This window comes from Rana temporaria, chromosome 1 (assembly GCF_905171775.1).
Source record: "Rana temporaria chromosome 1, aRanTem1.1, whole genome shotgun sequence".
In the NCBI taxonomy this organism is placed as follows: Eukaryota; Metazoa; Chordata; class Amphibia; order Anura; family Ranidae; genus Rana; species Rana temporaria.
The window spans coordinates 689708232-689722172 of NC_053489.1; the positions used below are offsets into that span (position 1 = coordinate 689708232).

The 13941-nt window shown below is 47.6% G+C and overlaps 1 protein-coding gene across 1 annotated transcript; it reads left to right on the plus strand.

Moving 5' to 3' along the window:
- The first annotated feature begins 8434 nt into the window (after positions 1-8434).
- Positions 8435-9926, plus strand: LOC120924747 (probable E3 ubiquitin-protein ligase TRIML1). Its single transcript, XM_040335770.1, has one exon. The coding sequence runs from the start codon at positions 8521-8523 to the stop codon at positions 9628-9630; it is 1110 nt and encodes a 369-aa protein (XP_040191704.1). The 5' UTR covers positions 8435-8520; the 3' UTR covers positions 9631-9926.
- The last annotated feature ends 4015 nt before the right edge of the window (positions 9927-13941 follow it).

Consider the following 13941-nt stretch of genomic DNA (forward strand, 5'->3'; position numbering starts at 1 on the left):
AGCTGTCATCAGACGCCCATAGTTTCTGGAAGGCCTGCTCGGTGGTAAAAAAAAATTTTGCCATACTGGTGGCTAGTGAGGCTGGACTGCAGAACACTGGTGGGCACTAGTGGCACTGCAGTGGCGCAGGTGTAACTGATGGGCAAATGTGGCACTGGTGTGGCTCTGGTTGCACTGCTGTGGCTCTGGGGTCACTGATTAGCAGGCGGCACTGGTGGGCACAGGCGTCACTGCAGTGGTGCAGGTGGAACTGGTGTGGCACTGGTGGGGCACAGATGGCACTGGTGGGGCACAGATGGCACTGGTGGGGCGCAGATGGCACTGGTGGGGCGCAGATGAGCACTGGTGGGGTGCAGATGAGCACTGGTGGGGCGCAGGTGAGCACTGGTGGGGTGCAGATGAGCACTGGTGGGGTGCAGATGAGCACTGGTGGGGTGCAGATGAGCACTGATGGGCACAGGTGGCACTGATGGGCACAGGTGGCACTGATGGGCACAGGCGGCACTGATGTGGCTCAGATGACACTGGTGTGGCACTGGTGTGGCTCAGATGACACTGGTGCGGCACTGGTTTGGTACAGGCGGCACTGGTTTGGTACAGGCGGCACTGGTGTGGCACAGGTGGCACTGATGGGCACAGGCGGCACTGATGGGCACAGGTGGCACTGATGGGAACAGGCGGCACTGATGTGGCAAAGATGACACTGGTGTGGCACTGGTGTGGCTCAGATGACACTGGTGCGGCACTGGTTTGGTACAGGCGGCACTGGTTTGGTACAGGCGGCACTGGTGTGGCACAGGTGGCACTGATGGGCACAGGCGGCACTGATGGGCACAGGTGGCACTGATGGGCACAGGCGGCACTGATGTGGTTCAGATGACACTGGTGTGGCTCAGATGACACTGGTGCGGCACTGGTTTGGTACAGGCGGCACTGGTGTGGCACAGGCGGCACTGGTGTGGCACAGGCGGCACTGGTGTGGCACAGGCGGCACTGGTGTGGCACAGGCGGCACTCGTGGGCACAGGCGGCACTCGTGGGCACAGGCGGCACTTGTGGGCACTTATGGGCACAGGTGGCACTTATGGGCACAGGTGGCACTTATGGGCACAGGTGGCAGTGTTGTGGCACTGATGTGGCAGTGTTTTTACTTTTACTTTTTACTTTTGTGGCACTGGTGTTCACTGGTGTAGGACAGGTGGCACTGTTGGGGCACTTGTGGGGCACAGGTGGCACAGATGGCACTAGTGGGGCACAGATGGCACTAGTGGGGCACAGATGGCACTGCCTGGGGCACAGATGGCACTTCCTGGGGGACAGATGGCACTTCCTAGGGGACAGATGGCACTGCTGGGGTAAAGATGGGGCACTGCTGGGCACTGCTGGGCACTGCTGGGCACTGCTGGGGACTGCTGGGGATTGCTGGGCACTGCTGGCACTTACTATTGATTTGAAAAAATCTCTCTCCTCTCCTCTCACGCTGCAACGGTGTGAGGAGAGGAGAGAGATGACCTGCATCTGACCCAGCCGCAGGGTTTGTTTACAAATGTGATCGCGCCGTCATTGGACGGCGCGATCACGTGGTAAGGAGCCGCGTCCATTGGCTCCTTACCGCGAGTGCTGTTGCTGCGGGTCCCGTAGACCCGGCGAGCACCGGCGATCGCGTGTGCGCGCCCGCTCGGGCGCGCACAACGCAGTCTCTGGGAGGACGTACATTGACGCCCTCCTAGAGTACAGTAACCGCTCTGTAGCCGTATTTTGGCTATAGGGCGGTTACCAACTGGTTAATGTTACCTTATTTTTGGCCTCATGGAATCTGGCTTTTAGAGGATGTTCTCAAAGAATTGGAGACATTCAAAATGGTAATTTCCTTGGAACTCTTGAACTTGTTGCCAAATATGATAGTGTACTTAGGGAGCACTTGGAAAAGGTGAAACAAAGCCAGGAAAAAGGAAAGCGTCTACCTGCACATTATCTGTCATCAGCCACACAAAACGAATTAATCGATGTATGTGGAAGACATGTTTTGAATGTCATCCTTTCTGAAAGGCAACAATCTATTTATTTTTCAGTGATCTGTGATGCAACACCAGATGTATCGCATATGGAACAGAATGTTATTATTCTGCGATATGTGCACAGAGATCTTGTGAAAAGAAAATGGGGCATTCAAGAAAGGTTCCTGGAATTCTTTGATTTCTTTGAGAAGACTGGTGAAGAAATTGCTGAAATGCTGCTAACAAGATTGTGTGAGCATGGCATTGATGTCAAAGACTGTAGAGGTCAAGGATATGATAATGGAGCCAACATGTCAGGAAAAATTAAAGGTGTAAGATCCAGGATCCAACAAAAGTATCCCGCAGCGTTGTTTAGTCCATGTGCAGCACACTCATTAAATCTGGTTGGTGTACATGCAGCTTCAAGTTCCCCTGAAATGAAGACCTTCTTTGGGAGTGTAAATAGGCTATATGTTCTATTTAGCAGCAGTCCTGAGAGATGGAGCGCTTTGTTAGATGAAGTTGGTGGTTCTTTACATGGCCTTAGTGACACCAGATGGAGTTCCAGGATTGAAGCAGTAAAGCCAATCGCACAAAAGCTTCCAAGTGTTCTGTAAGCTTTGGAAAGAGTGCTGAAAAGTAAAAAACTGACAAGTGCTGCACACTCTGAAGCGGAAGGGCTGCTAGATTATTTCTCCTCTTTCCGTGCAATTGTTCTGGCTACATTCTGGGTCAAGGTCCTGCAAAGTTTTGAGGAACGGAATAAAATCCTTCAGTCCAGGTCTGTATCTATTGACATAGGTGCAGCCAACATCAGGGCTTTGTCTGAAGAAATGAAGATTCTACGGGATAAGTGGCCAGCTCTACTCTCGGAGTCCAAAGTTGTTGCTGATTCTATGGAGATTCCCAAAGAGCTACTGAATGCTCACCAGCTTCGTAAAAAGAAGGCTGATAAAAATGTTAAAGATCTGGATGTGTAAATTTATTTCAAAGTCAATATGTTCTTCCCAGCAATGGATGTCATAATTTCAGACCTGGATCAAAGATTTAAATCAATGGAAGAAGTCTGCAAGCTCTTTGCTCCCATCTTGAATCTGAGGACTCTTTCAGAAGAAGAACTGAAAACTTCAACAGAAATGCTGATTTCCACATACCGTGATGACTTTACTGAATCCCTACTTACAGAACTACAACTCCTGCGGAAAATCTATGCAGAAACATTTACCAATCAGCTGGGTCCCTTGGAATTATTAAATTCAATTTATGAGCTGCAGCTTGAATGGATTTTTGGAGAGATTTGTATTGCCCTTAGAATTTTTGCTACCCTTCCACTCTCAGTTGCAGAAGGAGAGAGAGCGTTCAGCAAGTTAGCCTTGATAAAAAACTATCTCCGATCGACAATGAGTGAGCAGCGTCTGAACAGTCTGGCTCTTCTGTCCATTGAGCATGAACTTGCAAGACAGCTAAACTTTAAAGACCTTATAAATGAGTTTGCTGAAGCAAAGGTACGAAGAATGTCCACTACAAATTTGTAACACCTTTGGCAAAATGGGAAAGGACTAGTGAAACTGGTCAGTGTTTCACATTGTTTTTGGGTGAAGCCATAAATATGTGCACATATGCAGACTGTGAATGTTCAATTGCACTCTGAACTTGGGTCGTTTGACTCCTGTTGTTTTTGTGCCTGTTGGCGCACTTATGTTTACCCAGTTGTCTACAGTAAACTATCTTTAACGAGACCTGGCTTGTTGTTATTTTTCCACCTTTATCATTTGTTTAATCTTCCTAATTTTTTCAAAATACCACTTCATTTATTCATTAATGTTTTTTTTATTACATATTGATATTAAAGAGGTCTGTTCTCATCTGAAAACAGTATTTATTTTGGATAATAAAACTTATAACTGGCTGGAGAAAAATAAATATCACTTGTAGACAAATCTGCATGTTGTTTCAAGGCGGTGTCTGGGGAGGGGCCAAGGGCGGGGCCAGGGGTGTGGCTGAAGGAGGGATCAGGGGTGGAGCTGAAGGGGGCCCCGTCAGGTATGCTGTACGGGGCCCCATGATTTCTATCAGCGGCCCTGTCTGTGTCTACAGCCAACAGTGCTGGTCATGCACACGGTGCATCCTCAGCATGTGGCTGTGGAGCATGGTTGTCCTTTTTTTCGACAGCTGGCTGTGTTGAGCCACAACATGCAGAAGAGTTTGTAGAGTGGATGACAAAGCCGTCCTCATCCTCTGTCATACCAGGCTCAGAGTACTTTGACTGCCAATGCAGCTGCCAAAACGGCCTCTTCCATCGGCTTAATGTCATCAGTTTCTCCTTCCCTAGCCTCACCATCATGCACGGAGGAGTCCCCAAAACTGTTTGACCACAGTGTTGGATACATGCTGCAAGAGGATGCGCAGCGTTTTGAAGGCTCCGATCATACCCAGCTAGAGGAAGGTAGTACCGTAAACCCAGATAGAGGGGGTGCCAAAGAAGGACATCAAACTAGCAGTCATGTTCCCCCAGCTGCAGCATACTGCCAGGTTTGCTCCAGTGAAGAGGAGAGAGGGGATGATGAGGTCACTGACTCCATCTGGGTGCCTGATAGGAGAGAGGAGGAGGAGGCAGTGGCACATCTCCAACGAGGCAGGATGCCCTCCAGGGGCCAGCTTAAGGGCATCCAACCAACTGCATCACACAGCAGAGCTCGGCATTTGTGCAGGGTGCTGCTGTCTCTTAGCGTTTTTCCAAAAGTTCTTCGGTGTGGGCCTTTTTTGAGACGTGTGCAGCAGATCATACCCTTGCTGGTTGCAACATATGTCGCAAGCGTATCTCGCGTGGCCAAAACAGCAGCCGCTTGGGCACCACATGCTTGTCGACCTTCCATTCAGTCCGTTGGCGACACTACTTAAAAGACCCACACCAAAGAACAAGGCAGACCTCTCCTTGCTCCTAATCAGCTGGGATCTCCAACCCCAGTATACCTTCAGTCTTCTCAGAAACCTGCACTGAGAGGAATGAATGTGTAGAATTAGGTGTGCCAAGTACTTGCGGGCAATCTGCTATCCGTACACCCACATCTGATTGTACCAGGCAAATTTCCCTAAATTTCCATAAATTACTAAAGAAATTCGGTCCCAGCCATCCACATGCTTTACGGCTGAAATGCTAGCTTGGCTAAATTGCTGGCACTCCAACTGCTGCCTTTCCAGTTAGTAGATTCTGCCCCCTTCCATGAATTTGTAGAATGTGCGGTACCTCAGTGGCAGGTTCCAAAATACCAATTTTTTTCACGGAAGGCAATTTCGACTTTCTACCGGTATGTGAAAAGCAATGTCTTAGCCTCGTTGGAGAGGACGGTCAGTGGTAAGGTGCATATTACCACTGACTCATGGTCCAGCAGGCATGGACAGGGACATTAACTTTCTTGCACAGCGCATTGGGTAACACTCATGGCAGCTGGGAAGGATGCAGGACAAGGTACAGTAGTGTTGGAGGTTGTTCCGCCACCACGCCTCCAAAATACTGGTAGTGGTAATTCTCCCACACCTCTCTCCTCCACCCCCTCCTCTTCTTATTTCTCTATGGCCTCTTCCTGTGCAGATTTGTCCTCGGAACCAGCAGTGCTCTGTAGGCGTACGAGGGGCTACGCAAGCACTCAGGCAAAAAGATGCCATGTGGTGCTTGAGTTGGTCTGTTTAGAGGACAGGAGCCACACTGGGGCAAAGATTCTGACAGCTCTGCAGGGGCAGGCTCAGAGGTGGTTGACGCCACGCCAGCTTCAGCCAGCAATGGTGGTTTGCAACAATGGCACCAACCTCCTCTCTGCCCTCCGACAGGGACACTTGACCCATGTGCCTTGTTTGGTTCACATCCTTAATTTGGTGGTGCAGCGGTTCTTGGGCAGGTACCCGGGCTTACAGGATCTCCTGAGGCAGGCCAGAAAAGTCTGTGGGCATTTCCGCCGGTCATATAATGCCAGTGCTCGGCTGGCAGACCTCCAAAAGAAATGCAACCTGCCCAAGAACCGCCTAATCTGTGACATGCCCACCAGGTGGAACTCAACGTTGGCCATGGTGCAGCGGCTTCACACGCAGCAGAGGGCCATCAATGAGTACTTGTGTGAGAATGGCACCAGGACAGGGTCAGGGAAGCTTGACTTTTTTTCCCACACCAGTGGGCCATGATCAGGGATGCATGCACTGTCCTGTCACCATTTGAGGAGGCCACGAGGATGGTGAGCAGTGACAGTGCATGCATCAGTGACACTGTCCCTCTTATTCACATGTTGGAGCACACTCTATGTGGAATAATGGACAGGGCCCTTGAGGCAGAACAGAGGGAGGAAGAGGAGGACTTCCTTACCTCTCAAGGCCCCCTTTATCCAGACAGTGGTCCTGCTTGCCCGCCTATCACACAGGAAGAGGATGAGGAGGAGGAGGATTGTGTCAGCATGGAGGTGGAGGATAACACTCTGCATCTTCTGCAGTCTTCAAGGGATCTGTGAGGCTTTACAGTGTTGTGCCACCACCACCACTACCTAAGCCTCAATTGTTCTGCCCCTGTTTTACAGGGGCGTGTAATTACAATTTTTTAATCGAACAAGAGTAACTGTGAGGGCTTACAGTGTTCTGGTACCACCAACACCTAAGGCCCCGTACTCACGACCAAACATGTCTGCTGAAACTGGTCCGCGATGCTGGCGGTGGGCATTCCTAATTGATGGACAGGCATCCGACCGACGCATACATCGCGTCACGAGATGCCGAAAGAAGCCGAACGTCGGTGCGCATGCGCCGTATAGAGCCGCACCGACGTTCGGCTTCTTTCGGCATCTCGTGACGCGATGTATGCGTCGGTCGGATGCCTGTCCATCAATTAGGAATGCCCACCGCCAGCATCGTACCCGGAAGTGGCGGTGGGAACGAATCTAACAAACGGTATGTACGGAGCTTTTTTTTTTAATAAAACCGGCCGATTCTAATCGTAATTTATTTGGGAAAGGCAATGTTAACATTTTATTTTTAGGGGAACCACCGCTTTAAAAGTATATAGGGCCTGGGGGCCCCACGCCTTTCCTTTTTTTATTTTGGGTGCGGGGTTCCCCTTAATATTCATACAAGACCCAAAGGGGCTGGTATTGGGCTGGGGGGGAGGGAGGGGGTACCCATGCCATTTTTCTCAATGATTTTCATCTATATTGCCGGGACCACACATTACATTATAGCCGCAGGCAGTTTTCAATTACTTTTTTTCCCTTTAGAAATGTCATTTTGTGCAGGGAAATTTCTAAACACGGGAAACATGCGCTACTTTACAGGCTCCCGAAAAAACGTTTTTTTTTGCATTGATACATGTCCCCTGGGGCAGGACCCTGGTACCCAAACCCTTTTTAGGACAATAACTTGCATATTAGCCTTTAAAATTTGCACTTTTGATTTCTCACATTCGGGCCCCATAGACTTTAATGGTGTTTGAATGTTCGCGTGAACTTTTTGTCCTTTATTTTCCCCCAGATAGGAGATTATTGTCAGGAATCCTCCCATGTATTATCTGTGTTCCTGTGTATGGGGACTCCTATGACTACGTGTCTCAGTCTCAGCCCCTCCCATGTATTATCTGTGTTCCTCTGTATAAGGACTCCTATGACTCCGTGTCTCAGTCTCAGCCCCTCCCATGTATTATCTGTGTTCCTCTGTATAAGGACTCCTATGACTCCGTGTCTCAGCCCCTCCCATGTATTATCTGTGTTCCTCTGTATAAGGATTCCTATGACTCTGTGTCTCAGTCTCAGCCCCTCCCATGTATTATCTGTGTTCCTGTGTATAAGGATTCCTATGACTACGTGTCTCAGTCTCAGCCCCTCCCATGTATTATCTGTGTTCCTGTGTATAAGGATTCCTATGACTACGTGTCTCAGTCTCAGCCCCTCCCATGTATTATCTGTGTTCCTGTGTATAAGGATTCCTATGACTACGTGTCTCAGTCTCAGCCCCTCCCATGTATTATCTGTGTTCCTGTGTATAAGGATTCCTATGACTATGTGTCTCAGTCTCAGCCCCTCCCATGTATTATCTGTGTTCCTGTGTATGAGGATTCCTATGACTACGTGTCTCAGTCTCAGCCCCTCCCATGTATTATCTGTGTTCCTGTGTATAAGGATTCCTATGACTACGTGTCTCAGTCTCAGCCCCTCCCATGTATTATCTGTGTTCCTGTGTATAAGGATTCCTATGACTACGTGTCTCAGTCTCAGCCCCTCCCATGTATTATCTGTGTTCCTGTGTATAAGGATTCCTATGACTACGTGTCTCAGTCTCAGCCCCTCCCATGTATTATCTGTGTTCCTGTGTATAAGGATTCCTATGACTACGTGTCTCAGTCTCAGCCCCTCCCATGTATTATCTGTGTTCCTGTGTATGAGGATTCCTATGACTACGTGTCTCAGTCTCAGCCCCTCCCTGTGTAGGAATGTACAGAACTGGTTAATGAGTGTCAGAGACTTTAGTGTCACTTCTCTCTTCTGCTCTCAGCGATGGCGTCTGCTGATCTGAGGAAGGAGCTGGAATGTTCCGTCTGTCTGAACATTTATACAGATCCTGTGACCCTGAAATGTGGTCACAACTTCTGCCGGGACTGTATTGGTCGTGTGTGGGATACACAGGAGGGGTCTGGAGGTTATTCCTGTCCTGAATGTAGAGAAGAGTCCCAAAATCGGCCTGCACTGCACAGGAACATAACACTACGTAACATAGTGGAGAATTTCCTGTCCACCCATCCAGATCAGGAGGAGTCCGGGGTCTTCTGTACTTGCTGTATTCACACTCCTGTACCTGCTGTCATATCCTGTCTGCATTGTGAAGCTTCTCTGTGTGACAATCACCTGAGAGTCCACAGCAAGTCACCAGAACATGTCTTATGTGACCCCCCCACCACTTCCCTGGAGAACAGGAAATGCTCCGTCCATAAGAAGATCCTGGAGTATTACTGCACTGAGGACTCCTCCTGCATCTGTGTGTACTGCGGGTTCATTGGAGATCATCGGGGACACCAGGCTGGAGGACCAAATATTGGGGCTGTACAGCAAACATCGGGGGTGTCGGGGGTTACAGACATATTACTGGATGAGAGGACAGCTTGTAATTATCTACATATATCAGATGACAGGAAAACTGTATCGGTATCATCATCACATCAGAATCACCCAGAAACACCAGAGAGATTTCAGTATTCTCAGGTGATGAGCAGTCAGAGATTTTCTTCTGGGAGACATTACTGGGAAGTGGATGTCGGGGGGGCACAGAACTGTAGAGTCGGGATGTGTTACCCCAGTATAGACAGGACAGGGGATCAGTCAGTAATTGGATGTAATAAGAAGTCCTGGAGTTTAGAGGGGTGGGGGCCGGGTAATGAGTACTCGGTGAGATATGACAAGAATAAGATCCGATTACCCGGCAGTGTCTCCAGTAAGAGAGTCAGGATAGATCTGGATTATGAGGCCGGGCGGATCTCCTTTTATGATCTGTGTGACCCGATCCGACATCTCCACACCTTCACCACCACCTTCACTGAGCCCCTCCATGCTGGGGTATATATAGTGGGAGGTTGTATAAAGATATGTGGAGGTGGATTATCTGATTGGTGATTGGTGCAACACTCATCCAATAGGAGGAAGCAGAGGACAGGAAACATGACTGATTTATTTATAAAGCTGCAGGTTTCGGGGCCGTCATCTTCATCCTAAACCTCACTTCACTACCTAGTGTGTCACTGACCAGGAACAAGCATGCAGGAGGTCAGATTGTTCAGCCTTCACTGGCTGCATGCTTGTTCTGGGTCAGTGACACACTACATAGTGTAGCCAGGATCAGGGTGATGGCCCTGGGGTCTCTACCATCACTGTGTATCTATAGAAAAACTCCATCTAAAAATTAAGAGTAAGAGTGGGTGAGGATTAGAACCTCTGGCAGATTTTTTACTGCTATCTGGGGCTCCATTAGATAGATTTTGCCTCACTTCCTTTCCGGCTGACAACATTTCACCAGACAGGAAGTGAGGGGAACTCTCCAACAACAACACAGACAGATATAAAAATCCATTTCTTTAGTAGAGAAGGGGAAGGATTTGAACCCCTGTCAGATCTGGTGTAGATTTTAATTTATTTCCTGCCTGATAAAGTGTTGTCACCAGGACAGGAAGTGAGGAGAAATCTCTCTAATGGAGCTCAAGATAGCAGTAAAAACCTGACAGGGGTTCTAATCCTCCCCCACTCCATCCAAATCTAAAACAATAGGATTTGTCTAGACACACACTTTAATATCCACAATGAGAAATCCTACATTTCTGTCCTCACAGGTTCCTTTACATGACCAATCCATGGATCTGTGATTGCTCCTCCCCTCACTGTGATTGGCTGTGATGATTGTCACTATGAATACAGCCAGTGCTAGTCTTGTTCCTATTGGTTATGATGTAGAGGGGCGGGGATTGTGGTGTGGGTGTGGTAGTGTGGACAGGTGACGGGGGAGGGGTATACAGTCTCAGGAAGTGGAAATCCCCGGCTCTGTATATGGGAATTGTCGTGGCAAAAAGCTGGGCTGTACGCAGAGCATACCGCCATTTTGCCCTGTGCTATTAAGCACAGAATCCATCTTAATGAAATAATCCATAATTAAGCTAAATAGATTCACTCACCATCATTCTCTGCCATTCATACAAGCAAGAGACCTCACACCAGCATGTTCTCATTCCATTCAGCTCTCAGTCATCATCTCTTCTGACCTCAAGCTCCTTTTCTCTTTATTTATGTCAATTTGAGTAACAAAAGAAGGTGGTGGCTTTACAAAACAGCCAATCAGACATGGTGTATACATTCAAAAGAACCAATCACAGACATGTGATTCAAACAATGCTAGTAGTGATGTATAAAAATGGCTGCGGGCAGTCGCCATGTGCAGACTGCCAATGTTGCAAACCATACTTAAATCATGGATCAGATAACCATAATTTTCATATAGTTATCCTACAGTTTCCAGGTACGCAGATCTGTCCACTTGGGGTCATTTAATGCAGTCGGCAAGAAGTGGCCAGTTCCTTGCTGAAGCATAAATTAACGTCCCTAAAAGGAGCGTGCAGATCTGCTGTTTCCATGGAAAGGTGTTTGCCCCAATGGCCTTCCACCAACGTCTGTATGCGTGTATTCGCTCACCTGAGCGCACTACAGCAAAACCGACACTGGGGGGACATCTGACAACATACATTTATAGAATTTTCCACAACAGTCCTCCCTTTTTTGTCATATTCTCCCAAGTGTCCCGCGATGATCTTGATAGTCTTCTTACACCTAGAAACTAAATCAGTCTTTACAGTCCATAAAAAGGAAAACACGGCTTGACATGTAGACTCTGTTCTTCAGGAGACATGACTTATAAGGAGGGCACAACTTGGTGAGCTGTAGTAATCGATCGGTCTGGGGTCCTCTGTGTCTTGTAAATGGGTCCGGCTTCGGGGCGTCTTCATCAAGGAAAATGTGGTCATCTGCTCCGGCTCTGGTCACACGTCCAATCAGGCAACAGGAGCGCCTCATCACGACATAGAAAGAATAGAAATAAAAACCACATGAGTATATATATTCCCATTTCCATCAACCACGATCCGCTCTAAAATAAAAATTAAATCCCCAAAGATTCCCAGACCCTTCAAAAGGACTCCCAACCTTCACTTAGCTACAGCTCTGGCTCTGCCTTGCAGGGATCCAAACCTTATCCATATGGGCCTGAACTCCAATTCCCAGTATCCCCGATCCAGGTATAACAATCTTTACTTGTAAATTCCCAGAAACCGCCCTTGGACCGTGAGAACTTCCTTGTAGCTTCAGCAGTCACATGAAACATTCCATCCTCAATAGGTGTGAATTGTTCAATCGTATCATAAGCTCAAGCCCCCCCCACCTTGTACATGCAGGAAACCATGCCCAGACCTGGTCCGGGTTGGTGAACAATTCCCGTCTTGCTGTCCCTGCCATTCCTACTTTCTCTTGCGCCATCAGATCCTCGCGATCGGCCGCGATATAGGATGCTGGGACAGCTTCACCACCACACATGAACCTCTTGCATTGGGGGAATTTCCTTAATAAGCTATAGATACCCAACCAACAAGAGGCAGAGCCATAAAAACGAAAAACAATTCTACCCTCTAAAGACATCTCATTAAATTCTATTGCCAAGTGTCTGTCCGGAGTCCTCACTAGTTTGTCAATAATCCTCATACCAATCATAACATCATAAATAGCATGTACCGATGTCATCGCTGGGCACTAAAGCTTGGTGGAGACTCAGAACAGACCCCGCAATCCATCCCGTTCAATTTCTTAATTAGTCATAGAATAGACTTTAAATAATAACTTGGGATGTATTTCATCGTTACCTCTGCTAAAATTTACTAAACAAACAAATACAAAATAAACGAAGATACTACTCATTTCTTTGATGTGGAGGAGCCGCTTCTTGCAGTGGCTGGCGTGGTCTCATCCATCAAGTTTCTTTACAAACGACCCAGTCACCTGGTTGGGAAAAATGAAAACCAATTACAGTGTCGGGGTCCAGGAGAGACTCTCCTGAACCCCTTTGAAGTTCATGTTACAGTGATCGCACTCACCCCATCACCTGACAATAGACGTGACAGCTGACGAGGGGAGTACGACCCTGGTTTCCGTTGACCTCCAAACAAACCTTATGACAATAACCCCGACCTCGGGACTGTTCACTGCACAATCTGTGCGTGTCTCCCCGTCGCCTGTAATCGCTTACCATCTCCTGTAATACCTGGAACCATTGGGAGGTTCATCTAAGATGGGAACCTACTTCACCAGACTGCTGCTTGCCGATTCAAATTCCATCAAAGAAAGACAGTCTTGGCACAAACTTGATTAGAATTAGAAAGATTAGTGTTATTAGTTCGAAAAACTGTCACTTTTACATTTATTTATCCCCCCATTTTCTTCCTCATTACAGACTGGAGGAAGAAGAAACAATGAAATAGCCTATGATCCTTTAAACCTCCTTAGACTCGTATTTATCCATGTGTACAGCTGTCTATATACACATGCTCTCTATGTACAGACACTTCCAGAAACTTCTTGGACCTGAAAAATACTTAAGCAGAAATCATTACTCCATCCCACATATTTATCCTGCAGAGAATGGCAAACAAAAATGACATTCCTGTAAATTTTCAATGACATTCTTTCAAAAACCGATTCAAACGAAATTCTGTGTAACTCTTACTTTCCCCGTTTCTACAAAAATACTACAGCCGCGACGCATCGGAGGATCGCCGCGGTAAATTCGAACATATTCACGTTACTACACACAAACATTCATATACAAATGTGGGGGAGATATTCATAGTATCCAAAACAAAAATGAAAAAAAACAAAAACCCGCTGGAAATCTGCCTTCACTTTCAGCAATAGAAGAAAATACAATGGGAAAATATGAGAACAGCGTGAGAGCCTTGCATAGACCCGCTATGTATAGCTCTCCTTTGAGGGTCACCAAAGCGTGTACCACGCCTCCATCCACACTCATCATTACAGATTTCTGAAGCCATATCTGAACTACATTCAAGGTATCTTTATTCTGAGGTCTCATACCTCCAGCCAGAATACCTTCCAAAGGAGTACACCTTACTGTACCCTCTGACCACCTATGTCATTCTTTAAGGTAGGGTTGTCCCGATACCACTTTTTTAGGACCGAGTACAAGTACCGATACTTTTTTTCAAGTAGTCGCCGATACCGAATACCGATACTTTTTTTAAATGTGTCCCCAAATGCAGCCATGTCCCCCCCATATGCAGCCATGTCCCCCACATATGCAGCCATGTCCCTCTAGCCATGTCCCTCACATATGCAGCCATGTCCCTCTAGCCATGTCCATCACATATGCAGCCATGT